We start from the raw sequence: 15,398 nt of genomic DNA on the forward strand, positions 1-15,398 counted from the left end.
AGAATGAAACAAGTGGTACTCCGGACCCGTGGCAGCACGAAAATCACAATAAGATAAAGAACACAATAATAAAAAACACACAGTAGGTAAACACAACTGCATGAGATAGCTTATACACAAAGCTTGTATGTCCATAAAGTGATGCCTGTACATAGGGAGACTGACGGGAAGTGATGGAGTAGTGGTGGTTGGGGGTGCGCAGAGCTGGGTGAGTGGGTGCAGGTGTTGACCAGCCTTACTGCCCTGTACAGTGACAGAAACTTTAAACTTTCCCGAGTTTAATTTCGGACGTTGGAGTGGAATAGCGGAGGGGGAGGAGGAGGGGGAGTACAGAGGAGATTTGTGATCGAAGCTGTCAGGGGAGTTTTTAGTTCAGTGACATCACGGAAAAGCTCTGTTCTGGTCAGATCTGCTTAATATAAAGCAGGGGAGAGATCAGAGCGAATTAGAACCGGAGCGACAGCAATCCCATTGAGGATTAGGCATAAATCAGAAAACCCAGGCAGCCTCAGATCGAAATAAACCAGAACGCCGGAGTGCACGGGAGAAGGTGGCGGGGTAAGATCCTTCAGCGACAAACGGTTCCTCGGCGCACTGAGTAGAAAACATCGTGGGATTTAAGCAGCGGGAATTGTGAAACCACTTCGCGCCGTAAAATAATCACAAATATCGTTTACACTAGAGATTCTGCAGATGCTGGAAATCCAGAGTAACACACACAAAATACTGGAGGAACCCAGCAGGCCAGGTAGCATCCATGGAAATATATAAGCATCATCAGGAGTTTCAGCGCCAAACATCGACCGTTTATTCCTCTCCATAGACGCTGCCCGATCTGCTGAGTTCCTCCAGCATTTTGTGTGTGTTGTTCTGGATTTCCAGCGTCTGTAGAATCTCTTGTGTTTATCGTTTAACAGGTTGTTTTTCAGCGTATAAATTCTATAAATCGTATTTTCCTATAAATGCTCGCAAAAAAATTAATCTTAAGGTAGTATATGGTAGCATATATGTATCGTTAGTAAATTTACTTTGAACCCCGCCCCCAGCATTTCAGTTTCTGTCGCAGTCACCTTATGTACAAACATTCCTGTGCGGTATAGGCATACATTCAATCTATGTATATAAGCGATCTTATATATTTATTGTGTTTTATCATTGTTTTCTTTATCTTATTGTGTACGCGTTTTGTTTTGTGCTGCATCGAATATGGAGTAACAATTATTTTGTTCTCCTTTACACTTGTGTACTGGAAATGACATTCAACAACCTGAATCTTAATAGACAAGGCACAAAAATTACAGATGAGTTTGTGCTTTTACAATATTATTATTGTGAAGGAGTCGGTTGGTTTGCAAAGCGAGGAAAGAGCTTCTTACAGTTCCATCCTCAAATGTTTTATTCGAGGGCGCATTTGCCAAGAGCCTTTCGGACCCCCCGAATTGCTTCACTAAAACATTTAACGAAATAGTTGAAAGAGTTTGGTAAAACTTGCAGCGGCTGAGAATGTTCTTCTTGGTGACGCAGATCGGAAAACAGTTCCATCTGTGTTCTGTTTGTTACTGATGAGCCAGGTTTCGGTTATCCGAGCCGTTTCTGACTTGTCCGCTCCAATCTACACCGCCAGCTGCGCCGTTCTAACACTCACTTTCAGAACTATACAACTCGTGTTGTGTGGTATTTATTTGCTCAACTTGTTTTCTTTTGCACCTTGGTTGTTTGCCAATCTTTAGAACATAGAACATAAAAGCCCTTCGGCCCACCATCTTGTGCCTACCATCTGACCTACTTTAAGATCAATCTAACCCTTCCTTCCTACATAACATCCATATGCCTATCTAAGTGTTTCTGAAATGTCCTCTACCACCACCCCTGGCAGGGTGTTCCACACACCCACCACTCTCCGTGTAAAGAGCTTACCTCTGACACCCCCCTAAACATTCCTCCAATCACTTTAAAATGATGCTCCCTCGTGTTAACCATTTCCAACCTGGGAAAAAGTCCCCGCCTGTCCACTCTGTCTATCATCTTGTACACCTCTATCAAGTCACCTCTCATCCTCCTTCTCTCCAAAGAGAAAAAATCCTACATATAGCTTTTCGTAAATTCTATCGTATATCTTTGTTTTATTGTAGATGCTTGCAGGAAAATGAATTTCAGGTTTGTGTATGGTGACATATACACAGTTTGATAATAAATTTACTTTGAACCATTTAACAGGGGGATTCCATTTGTTCGCAGGGTTGGGAAATCATGACACTGAACCACGCCAGACGGCGCGGTAGCCTGCCCCTGAGGCCTGCGCCCGCCCACCAGCGCTGGAGTATTCCTGCGGACGGCCGGCCGCTGTGGAGAGAGAGCGCGTACATGGTGCGCTCCAGGTCCTGCCTCAGTCCGAGTGAACCTTACGGGGGGAGCTGGTCCTCCGTCTCTTCGGACTCCGCCCTCTCCATCGATTCCAGCAACAGTCTGTACAGAGTGGTCCTCATCGGCGAAGCGGGAGTCGGCAAGTCCACATTGACCAGCATATTTGCGGGGTTGCAGCCTAATCTGGAGAACTGCGACACGTCAGGGGGTAAGGAAATTAACGTTTTAATTCCTCTGATTATAGGAACTTTTCTTGCAAGTTTATTTATTTATTGAGATAAGGTGGGGTACAGACCCTTCCGGCCCTTCGAACAGTGCCGCCCAGCAACCCCAGGTTTAACCCAAGCCTAATCACGGGACAACTTCCAATGGCCAATGAACCTAACCAATCGGTCTTTGGATGGTAGAAGGAAACCCACACGGGAGAACGTATAAACTCCTTACAGGCAGCGGTGGGATTTGAACCTGTCACTGATACTGTAATGCATTGTGATTACCTCTATGCTACTGCGTCGTCCAATTTGCCTCCCAACTACTCAGAGCCTACATCAGGCCTTTGGTTCAGAATCAGACTCAGGTTTGTTATCGGTGTCCTGTGTTCGGAAATGTGTTGTTTTGTGGCAGCAGCACATTGCAATACACAAAAACTAAATAGTGGGAAAGAAGAATAGTGAGGTAGTGTTCATGGGTTCATTGTCCATTCATCAATCTGATGCGGAGGGGAAGAAGCTGTTCCTGAGTCATGGAGTTTGTGTCTTCTGGCTCCTGCACCTTCTCCCTGAAGGGAACAATGGTCCTGGGTGATGGGGGTCCGTAATGATGGATGCCACCTTGAGGCATTGAGATTTGAAGGTGTCCCTCACTGCAGGGGAGGCTAGTGCCCATGATGGTGCGAGCTGAGTTTACAATTTTCTGCAAATTTTTCTGATCCTGTGCAGTGCCCCCTCCATACCAGACAGTTAGAATACCTCTCAGGTACATCTGTGGAAATGTGCTAGAGTTTTGATGACATCCCAAATCCCCTCAAACTCCCAATGAAGTATAGCCAGTAGTGTGCAATTACTGTCTTTGTAACTGCATCTTTATGTTGGGCCCAAGATAGATGGTCTGAGATGTTGATGCCCAGGTATTTGAGGCTGCCCACCCATCTCACACTGCCCCCTCGACAAGGACTGGTGTGTGTTCTCCTGACTTCCCCTTCCTGAAGTTCCCTGTAGACCAGATACCAGTTCTCACCTGCTGCTGGTAAAACAAGGTGGATGGAGGTGAGGCTGCTGAGAGGCTTCATGGATGATAGATTGGATTTATTATTGCTACGTGTACAGAGGTACAGTGAAAATCTTGTCTTGCATCCTATCCCTACAGATCGATTCATTACAACAATGCACTGAGTGAGCACATTGAACATCAAATCAAATCAAGTTTAATTGTCATTCAAATCATACCTGGATACAATCAAGAAAGGGGAAAAAAAAAATATAGTCATGCAAGAAAACACTTTTTTTAGTCCAAGTACAACAGTACAGCACAGGAACAGGCTCTTTGGTCCACAATGTTGTGCTGAACCAGTGGCCAACTAACCCCTTCTATTTACAAATGTCCATTTCCTTCCGTTTTCTTCACATTCATGGTCCATCTAAACGTCTCTAATGTTTCTGCCTCTACCAAAAATACTTCAAAGTAAAATTTATTATCAGACTATATACATGTCGCCATATACAACCCTAGAATTCTTTTCCTGTGGACATACCTAGTAAATCTATGGAGCTGTGACTGTAACCAGGATTAATGGACAAAAAAACTGTGCAAATGCAAATATAAATAAATAGCCATAAATAACGAGCATGAAATAACAAAATAAAAGAGTCCTTAAAGTGAGACCATTGGTTGTGGGAACACTGGAAGTAGAATGAGTGTAGTTATCCCCTTGTCCCCTTCTGTTCAAGAGCCTGATGGTTGAGGGGTAATAACTGCTCTTGAACCTGGTGGTGTGAGTCCTGGGGCACTTGTACCTTCTACCTGATGGCAGCAGCGAGAAGAAGAGCATGGCCTGGGTGGTGAGGATATTTGATGATGGATGCTGCTTTTCTGCTTCAATGTAGATGTGCTCAATGGTTGGGAGGGTTTTACCCATGATATACTGGGCTGAATCCACTACTTCTTGCAGGATTTTCCACTCAAGGACATTGGTCTTCCCGTACCAGGCCGTAATGTAGCCAGTCAGTACACCTTCCACCAGCACCTATAGAAGTTTGCCAAGGTTTTTGATGACACGCTGAATCTCCACAGACTCCTGGGGAAGTAGAGGTGCTGTCGTGCTTTCTTTGCAATAATATTTATATGATATCACCACTCCAGGCAGTGCATTCCAGGCACCCATCACTGTCTGTGGGAGCGAAAATTGCCCCTCACATCTCCTTTAAAATGACTCCCTCTCACCTTAAATGCATGCCCTCTGGTAGTAGACACTTCAACTCTTAGAAAAAGATCCTGTCCGTCAGCTATCTGTGCCTCTCATAATCTTGTAAACCTCTTATCAGACCTCCGCTTAGTCTCCACTGCCCCAGAGAAAACAACCCAGCTTTGTCCTACCTCATGTGATAGCACGCACCCTCTAATCCGGAAGCATCCTAGAATGAAAATTAATTTTCCTTTCCTTTACCACGTGTGTCAGCAAGTCAAAGCCTCTACCTGCCAATATATGCAATGATCATTGGTAAGAAATTGAGACAATTCTAAGATTTCTTCCCTGTCTACTGTCTGCCTATGCCTCTCAAAATCTTATAAACCTGGAGCAGATCTCCCCTCAGCCTCTGCTGGAGGAGGTAGTACAAGGGAAAACAATAACGATGCAGAATGAAGTGTAACAGCTACAGAGAAAGTGCAGTGCAGGCAGACAGTAACAAGATAGAGCAACACACACAAAATGCTGGAGGAGCTCAGCCGCTCAGGCAGCATCTCTGGAGGGGAATGGACAATAAATATTTCAGGACAAAGTGCCTCATCAGGACTGCAAACATCAACTGTTCCTTTCCATCCATAGATGCTGCCTGTCCTGCTGAGTTCCTCCAGCATTTTGTGTGTGTTACTCTGGATTTCAGTATCTGCAGAATCTCTTGTGCCTCGACCATAGTGAGGTGGATGGTGAGGTCATGCTTATGGTTAGTGAACGGCAGATGGAGAAATCATGAGGGGTATAGAAAGGGTAAATGGAAGCAGGGTTTTTCCACTAAAGTTGGGTGAGACTAGAACTTGAAGTTAAGGGTTAAGGGTGAAAGGTTAAATGTTGAAGGGGAACTTTACTCAGAGGGTGGTGAGAGTGTGGAATGAGCTGCTAGTGGAAGTGGTTAATTGTGGAGTCGTTTTCAACATTTAAAAGAAATGTGGCTAGGTACATGGATGGGAGGCTAGGGAGGGATGTGGCTTGGGTGCAGGTTGATGGGATAGACAGATTAACAGCTCAGCACGGACTGGATGGGCCAAGGGGCTTGTGTTTCTCTGCTTTAATGTTCCATGACTCTAAAAATGAGCTTAACAACTTTAGTAGTAAAACAGCAGATATTGAATAAAAATGTTGGGAGATGGGGAGTTGTCGGACTTGAAGAAGACGGGGTGCATGCAGCACTGAAAGTTAACACTCCAGCATGGATTAAACAATGGCTGATGGCAGGAGGCAAAGAGTGGGAACAAAGGGAGCCCTTTCTGGTTGGTTGCCGGTGACTAGTGGTGTTCCACAGGGCTCTGTGTCGGGACCGATTCTTTCTACGTTAAATGTCAATGATTTGGATGACTGTATTGTTGCAGATGATAGGAAGATAGGTGGAGGGCAGGCAATTTTGAGGAAGTAGAGAGGCTACAGAAGGATTTAGACAGGTTATGAGAACGGGAAAACAATGCACTTTGAAAGAAGAAATGAAAGGGTTGACTATTTTCTAAATGGAGAGAAAATAAAATGTAAGACGCGAAGGGACTTGGGAGTCCTTATGTAGGATTCCTTAAAGGTTAATCTGCAGGTTGAGTCTGTGGTGAGGAAGGCAAATGCAATGTTAGCATTCATTTCGAGAGGACTAGAATATAAAAGCAAGGATGTAATGTTGATGTTTTATAAAGCACTGGTGAGGTCTCACTGGGAGTGTTGTGAGCAGCTTTGGGCCCCTTATCATAGAAAGGATGTGCTGAAACTGGAGAGGGTTCAAAGGAGGTTCAGGAAAACGATTCCAGGATTGAACGGCTTGTCATAAAAAAAACATTTGGCTCTGAGCCTGTACTCAGTGGATTTCAGAAGAATGAGGGGTGACCTAACTGAAACCTGTTCAATGGTGAAAGGACTTGATAGAGTAGAAGTGGAGAGGATGCTTCCTATGGTGGGAGAGTTTAAGACCAGAGGATCCTCAGAATAGAGCAGCGTCCTTTTGGAACGGAGATGAGGAGCAATTTGTTTTTTAGCCGGAGAGTGGTGAATCTGTGGAATTCTTGGCCACGGGCAGCTGTGGAGACTACGACTTTATGCTTATTTAAGGCAGAGGTTGATAGATTCTTGATTGGTCAGGGCATGAAGGGATTTGGGAAGAAGGCAGGAGATTGGGGCAGAGAGGGAAAATGGATCAGTGTGATGAAATGGTGGAAGAGATGCAATGGGCCAAATAGCCTCATTCTGCTGCTATATCTTATAACAGACAGTTCTAACACACACAAGCTGCTGTAGGAACTCAACAGGTCAGGGAACATTTATGGAGAGGACGAAACAGTTGTTATTTTGTTTACACACTAAGTGTAAAAACCGTACCTCTGACATACCCCCTGTACTTTCCTCCAATCACCTTAAAATTATTCATTCATTCATTCATTCCTTCATCATGTGCCATGTCGTATGATGTGGGCTATCATGATCTTTCCTTAACCATGATTGTTTTGGCAAATTTTTCTACAGAAGAGCCTTCTTCTGGGCAGTGTCTTTACAAGATGGGTGACCCCATCCATTATCAATTCTCTTCAGAGACTGTCTGCCTGACATGAGTGGTCACATAACCGGGAATTGTGATGTGTACCGGCTGCTCATACGACCATCCACCACCTGCTCCCATGGCTTCACGTGACCCTGATCCGGGGGCTCAGCAGGTTCTACACCTTGCCCAAAGGTGATCTGCAGGCCGGTGGAAGAAAAGAGCACCTTACACTCCCTTTGGTAGAGACATATCTCCACCCCGCCACCCACTTAAAATTATGCCCCTTGTATTGGCCATTTCTGTTCTGGCAAAAAGTCTTCATCTATGTCTCTTTTCATCTTGTAAATCTCTCCCAAGTGACGTCTCATCCTCCTATATTCCAAAGAGAAAAACCCTAGCTCGCATAACCTATACCCATAAGACATGCTGTCTTATCTAGACAGCATCTTCATGAATCTCCTCTGCATCCTCTCTAAAGCTTCCACACCCTTCGTACAATGAGGTGACCAGAACTGAACACAATCTTCCGAGTGTGAATTCAATGAGTTTGATAGCTGATTCTTGTTGACATCAACAGTTCCAATTTTAACTATGTAGCTACTGATTTCACTGATCTCCACTGGGTAGAAATACGTCCCTACCAAAGGACGTGTAAGGTGCTCCTACCCTCCACTGGCTTGCAGGTCAGCCTTGGGCAAGGTTTAGCATTTGCTTATCACCCTGATCTGGATCATGTGAAGCCAGGGGAACACGTGGTGAATGGTCATACGAGCAGCTGGTTCATATCACAAAACCTGGTTATGTGACCACTGATGCCAGGTAGCCAACCTTTGAAGAGAATCACGTTTATTCCGCAACCGTGCTTCTAGCTTTACTTTTTATATAATTTTTTTCTATAATTGTTGAATATTGTTGTCTCTTAAACGTACACCTCGCACTTTATGTCAACCTGTCAACCTTCAGGCCATGTTGCTCAGAGACTGTGCTGATATTATTTTGTGACTCTATGTGCTGGATCATAACTCTGTGTACTTTGTGTGACAGTATGTATTACGTTTCACACCTTGCCATCAGAGGAACGATATTTCATTCAACTGGATACATGTGTGTGGCTGAATGACAGTAAACTTGTTCTTACGGTGCATGTCCATAAGACCATAAGACATAGGAGCAGAATTAGGCCATTTGGCCCATCGAGTCTGCTCCACCATTCAATCATGGCTGATCCTTTTTTCCCCTCCTCAGCCTTCTCCCCGTTACCTTTGATGCCATGTCCAATCAAGAACCTATCAGGCTCTGCCTTAAATACACCCAACAACCTGGCCTCCACGACTGCACATGGTAATAAATTCCACAAATTTACCACCCTTCAGCTAAAGAAATTTCTCCGCACCTCTAATTGCCTCTCTATCCTGAAACTGTGCTTCCTTGTCCCAGACTCCCTCACCATAGGAACCATCCTTTCCACATCTCTTCTAAATACTTCTAAATTCCAGCAACTACAGGCCCAGAGCTATCAAATGTTCCTCATATGATAACCCTTTCATTCCCAGAACCTCACCTGAACCCTCTCTAATACCAGCACATCTTTTCTAAGATGAGGAACCCAAAACTGTTCACAATACTCAAGGTGAGGCCCCACCAGTGCCTTATAAAGCCTCAGCATCACATCCCTGCTCTTGTATTCTAGACCTCTTGAAATGAATGCTAACATGGCATTTGCCTTCCTCACCACTGACTCAACCTGGAAGTTAACCTCGAGACTGTTCTGCACAAGGACTCCAAGTTCCTTTCCATCTCAGATTTTTGGATTTTCTTCCCATTTCGAAAATAGTCTGCACATTTATTTCTTCTACCAAAGTGCATAAGTATGAATTTTCCAACATTGCATTTCATTTGCCAATCTTCGTATTATCTGCAAACTTGGTAACAAAGCCATCTGTTCCATCATTTGAATCACTGAAATACACTATAAAAAGAAATGGCCCCAATACCAGCCCCTGCGGAACACCACTAGTCACTGGCAGCCAACCAGAAGAGGATCCTTTTATTCCCACTCGCTGCCTCCTTCCAATCTGCCAATGCTCTAACCATGCTAGTAACTTTCCTGTAATATCACGGGCTCTTAACTTGGTAAGCAGCCTCATGTGTGGCACCTTCTCAAGGGCCTTCTGAAAGTTCAAATACACAATATCCAGTGAATCTCCTTTATCTATCCTACTTGTAATCTCCTCAAAGAATTCCAACAGGTTCGTCAGGCAGGATTTTCCCTTAAGAAGCCGTACTGACTTTGTCCTATCTTGTCCTGCCTCACCAAGTACTCCACAACCTCATCCTTAACAATTGACTCCAACATTTTCCCAAAGACTGAGATCAGGCTAACTTGTCTATAATTTCCTTCCTCCTTTCTTGAAGAGCGGAGTGACATTTGCAATTTTCTAGTCCTCTGGCGCCATGCCAGAGTCCAATGATTTTTGAAAGATCATTTCTAACGCCGCCACAATCTCTAATGCTACCTCTTTCAGAACCCTAGGGTGCAGTTCCTCTCATCCGGGTGACTCATGTACCTTTAGTTCTTTCAGCTTTTTGAGCTCCTTCTCCCTTGTAATAGCAACTGCATTCACTTCTCTTCCCTCACACACTACAACATCTGGCACACTGCTAGTGTCTTCCACAGTGAAGACTGGTGCAAAATACTCACTTAGTTCATCTGCCATCTCCCTGGTCTCCGTTATTATTTCTCCGGTCTCATTTTCTAGCGGTCCTCTATCCACTCTCATCTCTCTTTTATTTTTTACATACTTGAGAAAGTTTTTACTGTCCAGTTTGACATTGTTCGCTAGCTTGCTTTCATATTTCATCTTTTCCCTTCTAATGCTTTTTTTAGTTGCTCTCTGTAGGCTTTAAAAATTTCCCAATCCTCTATCTTCCCACTAATTTTTGCTTTGTTGTATGACCTTTCTTTTGCTTTTACATTAGCTTTGACTTCCCTTGTCAGCCACAGTTGTTCTATTTTGCCACGAGCATTCCTTTGTTTTTGGAATACATCTCGCTTGCACCTTCCTCATTTCTCCTAGGATCTCACACCATTGCTGTTCTACTGACATCCCTGCCGGTATCTCATTCCAATTTACTTTGGTCAACTCCTCTCTCATACCACTGTAATTTCCTTTACTCCACTAAAATCCTGCTACGTCAGACTTTCTCCCTATCTAATTTCAAGATGAACTCAATCATATTGTGATCACTGCCTCCTAAGTGTTCTTTTACCTTAAGCTCCCTAATCGCCCCCGGTTCATTACATAACGCCCAATCCAGTATAGCTGATTCACCAGTAGGCTCAATGACAAAGTGCTCTAAAAAGTTATCTTGTGGGCATTCAACAAACTCTCTCTCTTGAGATCCATTTCCAGCCTGATTTTCCCAATCGACCTACATGTTGAAATCTCCCATGACTGTCATAACATTGTCCTTTTGATACACATTTTGTCTTTCCTATTGTATTCTGTGGTCCACATCCCAGCTACCGTTGGGAGGCCTGTATATCACTGCCATCCTGACAGTACACCACATATCGCACCCAGACAGCGCAGCACGTGTTTATTCTGTATATGTGTAAATGTACATGGTGAATAAGGTTGATCCTTAACCCTTGAAGAGACACAGGTGCTCTTCAAAGAGCCACACTTGAAATGAAAGCTGTGTTCTCGGCAAGGCTGCCCTGAGCATTAACATTTTTTTATTGAGCTCATTCTTACAGAGTTAAGTAATCCGAGCTACCACTGAATGTCTTGGCAGGAATAGACAAGAAAGATAATGGGTTCCAAAATAAATTTCCACTGCACATGCCAAAGAACTCTCCATCTCCGGAGACTGTATTCGCACTGTGCATCAAAGATTGTGCTCCAAGCATAGGCTGACATTTTAGTGCAGGCTACTGCTCGATCTGTCATTTCTCGAATAAGTCATTAAACAAAGGCTCTCTATGTCTTTGTAGATTATATGTCACCCTTCAGAGCAGAACAGGAAATTCTCAATCAGTATCTATTTCTTAAACAAAGACATCTATATTCTTGTTAGGACTTTATACCCTGGAACTCAACTCCCAGACCCGAAACATTAATTATCCCTCCCTCACAGATACTGCCTGGGCTGCTGAGTGCTTCTAGCATTTTTCATTTTCGTTGCATTTTCAGTGTGACTGTTAGGATGTTGAGATTCATCCGAGGATGTGCTGGGACGCGTCATCAGTGATGTAACCTGGGGTCATTGGGTGTTTCTGGTCTTTCAACGTCAGACACTCTCGCCGAGGTGACCCAGCCAGGGCTGATCAGAAATACCCAGCACTGGTCCGTGGGTCACAGCTCTTCATCCATAGCTTCCTGAAGGCTCACTCAGCAGCCTTTGTGATGGTCTTGGTGGCTTTTTCTTTGTAGCCCCCGTTATGCCAAGGAGAGCATACTCTGCAGAGTGAGCAGAGAGCAAAACCTCTAAACCCCACCTCTGTAGGCTGGCATGGTGCCCTCCACCCTTGTCCCTGGCACTGCTCTGCCAGCTGCTGGTATTGTATATGCTTGTTTGGTAAGGTGGCACACAGGCTCTTTGGTAATGTTGGTAAGGCCACAGAGAGAGAGCTGTTGGCTCATTGGTCTCCATAAATCAAAGTATTGAGAACAGGAGTTGGGATCGTATGCTAAAATTGTATAAGATGATAGTGAGGCATAATTTGGAGTATTGTGTGCAGTCTGGTCACCTACCTACAGGAAAGATGTAAATAAGGTTGAAAGAGTGCAGAGAAAATTTACAAGGATGTTGCCAGGATTTGATGACCTGAGTTATTGGGAAAGGTTGAATAGGTTAGGACTTTATTCCCTGGAGCAAAGGAGAAGGAGAGGAGATTTGATAGAGGTATACAGAATTATGAAAGGTATAGACAGGATAAATGCAAGCAGCCTTTTTCCACTGAAGTTAGGTGAGGTTAGAACGAGAGGTCAAGGGTGAAAGGTGTTGAGCAGGCAAACAATATGTTTTGAACATCAGAGCTGCTTGAGTGAAACAAGTGCCTAACGTTCAAAGTTCAAAGTAAATTTATTATCAAAGTACGTATATATCACTGAGTACTGCCCTGAGATTCATTTTCTTGCAGGCATTCACAGTAGAACTAAGAAATACAATGCAATCAATGAAAAACTACACATAAAGATAAACAACCAGTGTGTGAAAGAAGACAAACTTTGTAAATACAAATAAATGCATAAATAATACTGAGAACAGGAGTTGTAAAGCCCTCAGAAGTGAGTACATAGTTTGTGGCCTCATTTCAGTACTGTGGTGACTGAAGTTATCCACGCCAGCTGAGGAGCCTGATGGTTGGAAGGTAATAACTGTTCCTGACCCTGGTGGTGTTGCACCTAAGGCTCCTGTACCTCCTTCCAGATAGCGTGGCCTGTATGGTCTCCGTGATGATGGATGCAGCTTTCTCGTGGCAGTGCTCCTTGTAGACATGCTCGTTGGTGGGGAGGTCTTTGCCTGTGATCGACATGGCTGTATCCACCACTTCCTGTAGGCCTAGGAAACGACTTGCCCTGTCAGTGGATTTGAGGGTTTGGAAGAGTTGTTGATGCCTTTCCTTGTGAACCTCGACTGCCTGCTAAAATTGTTCATGTAACAGAAATGTTCAGAACTGCAGGGAACCCACTGGAGTTTAGAAGAATGGGGGGGGGGGATCTCATTGAAACCTATTGAATATTGAAAGTCCTAGACGTGGAGAGGATGTTTCCTACAGTGGGGGAGTCTAGGACCAGAGGGCACAGCCTCAGAATAGAGGGGCATCCATTTAGAACAGAGATGAGGTTTAAAGCAGAGATTCTTGATTAGTAAGGGTGTCGAAGAATATGTGTTTGCGCTCTTATGTACACTACCTAATTTAATTTTTTATATGGCAGGAGTTTCATATGATGAAAGACTGGATGAACTAGGCTTATACTCTCTGGAATTTAGAAGATTGAGGGGGGATCTGATTGAAACGTATAAAATTCTAAAGGGATTGGACAGACTAGATGCAGGAAGATTGTTCCCGATGTTGGGGAAGTCCAGAACGAGGGGTCACAGTTTGAGGGTAAAGGGGAAGCCTTTTAGGACTGAGATTAGGAAAAACTTCTTCACACAGAGGGTGGTGAATCTGTGGAATTCTCTGCCACAGGAAACAGTTGAGGCCAGTTCACTGGCTATATTTAAGAGGGAGTTAGATATGGCCCTTCTGGCTATGGGGGTCAGGGGGTATGGAGGGAAGGCAGGTACAGGGTTCTGAGTTGGATGATCAGCCATGATCATACTGAATGGTGGTGCAGGCTTGAAGGGCCGAATGGCCTACTCCTGCACCTATTTTCTATGTTTCTATGTTTCTATATTTGTTATTCTAATTTATATATTTTAAAAATTACTATGTATTGTAATGTAGTGGTGCCACAAAACAACAAATTCTGTGACATGTGCCGGTAATGTTAAACCTGATTCAGATTCTGAAGGCAGGAAAATGGGGTAGTAAATCAGTCATGATGGAATGGCAGAGTAGACTCGATGGGCCAAATGGCCCAATTCTGCTCCTGTGTCTTATGGGACACTGTTGCCTGGGTTCCGTGAGTTTGGAGCTCGATCTGAGGTTCTGATTTCACTCCTTTCCTCGGGCGTGGACTGTGCTGGGACGGTGAAGATGGAGATTAGAGTTTGCCCGTCACCAGTAGGTGGCTCCCAACACACAGGAGATGGTGCAAGGTCTTCTCACCTCTGAAGTATGGGCGAACCCGGGGGCAGGTTACTTGAGGATGCTCTGGATGCTGTTTGCGAAAGTGGATGAGTCAACAATGTCACGGTAGCCCTGGAGTAAACGCATCGCTCTCCAGCACCAGCCATCACGAATCGGGGTCTGATACCCACCCCTGCCTGTTAGGGGTTTGTACCTTCTCCCTCTGATCAAATTTATTAGCATTAACATATGGCTGTAAAGCTCTTTGTTTTGTGGCAGACGTACAGTGCAATATAGGAAATATACCATAAGTTACAATAAGAAATATATATAAAAAGTAGTGCAAAAAGAGAACAAAACTAGTGAGGTACTGCTAGTGGGTTCATTGTCCATTCAGAAATCTGATGGCGGAGGGGAAACAGTTTTGAGTGTGTGGCTTCAAGGCTCCCGTACCTCCCCCCTGATGTGCTGGGTAGGTGTGGGTTTCCTCTGGGTACTCGGGTTTCCTCCCAGTTTTCAAGGGCATACAGGTTAGCGTTAGTAAGTGTTGGGCGTGCTATGCTGCCACTGGAAGCACGGCAGACCTGCCCAGCACAATCCTCACTGATTTGGTTTGACGCAAACAACGTGTTTCACTGTCTGTTTTGATATATATGTGACAAATAGAGCGAAGCTTTAATCACTAATGTCTTGGAGCTTGCTGCTGAATAGGTACACTCGCAAGTATTGTCCACGTACCCCAGCCGGCTGGCAATTAATATGCTCATTGTTTTGGAGTGTTGTGGCTTTGTGTCTCAGCAGATCAACACTCTGCTAAAGCCGTAAGTCGAGTCAACAGACAGACAACTCAGAGTAGGCAACAGATTTGAAGATTGGAGGAAGGTATAAGGGGGATGTCAGAGGTAGGTGCTTTATGCAGAGAGTGGTGGGTGTGTGGGACACTCTGACAGGGGTGGGGATAGATCAGGACAATTCTCCTCATAATAATATGATGGTTGAATGGTGGAGAAGTCTCAGTGGGCTGACTGGCCGACTTCAGCTCCTATGTCTTGTCAATATAATTTTAAGGTGATTGGAGGAAAGTTACACAGAGAACAGTGAGCGCATGGACCACCCTGCTATGGGTGGAAGTGGAAGCAGACACATAAGAAACTCTTAGATTGGAGGCCTGCGTTGGTCAGGGTCGCCTGTGGATGTTGTGTACTGGCTGTCCAGATATGCAAGCCAGGGCAGTACGATATGGAGAGCAAACTGTTGCCCACATAGGAGGGTCCCCTCTATGAACCCATCTGATGAACCGAAAGGAACGACAGAGACCGACACAGTTTGGCTGCAGGGGTTGC

General features: G+C 44.5%; 1 protein-coding gene across 2 annotated transcripts in view; it reads left to right on the top strand.

Moving 5' to 3' along the window:
• The first annotated feature begins 414 nt into the window (after positions 1-414).
• The window catches only part of gem (GTP binding protein overexpressed in skeletal muscle), a 47,271-nt gene continuing 32,287 nt past the window's right edge, over positions 415-15,398 (top strand). Inside the window, exons 1-2 of one of the 2 annotated variants that reach the window (XM_072251919.1) lie at positions 415-558; positions 2,218-2,572. In XM_072251919.1, coding sequence (XP_072108020.1) covers positions 2,251-2,572 — 322 coding nt within the window. In that variant the 5' untranslated portion in view covers positions 415-558; positions 2,218-2,250. The remainder of the gene's footprint in view (positions 559-2,217; positions 2,573-15,398) is intronic. The other variant, XM_072251912.1, reaches the window with a different exon arrangement.

The sequence above is a fragment of the Mobula birostris genome, chromosome 1, assembly GCF_030028105.1.
Source record: "Mobula birostris isolate sMobBir1 chromosome 1, sMobBir1.hap1, whole genome shotgun sequence".
Classification (NCBI taxonomy): domain Eukaryota; kingdom Metazoa; phylum Chordata; class Chondrichthyes; order Myliobatiformes; family Myliobatidae; genus Mobula; species Mobula birostris.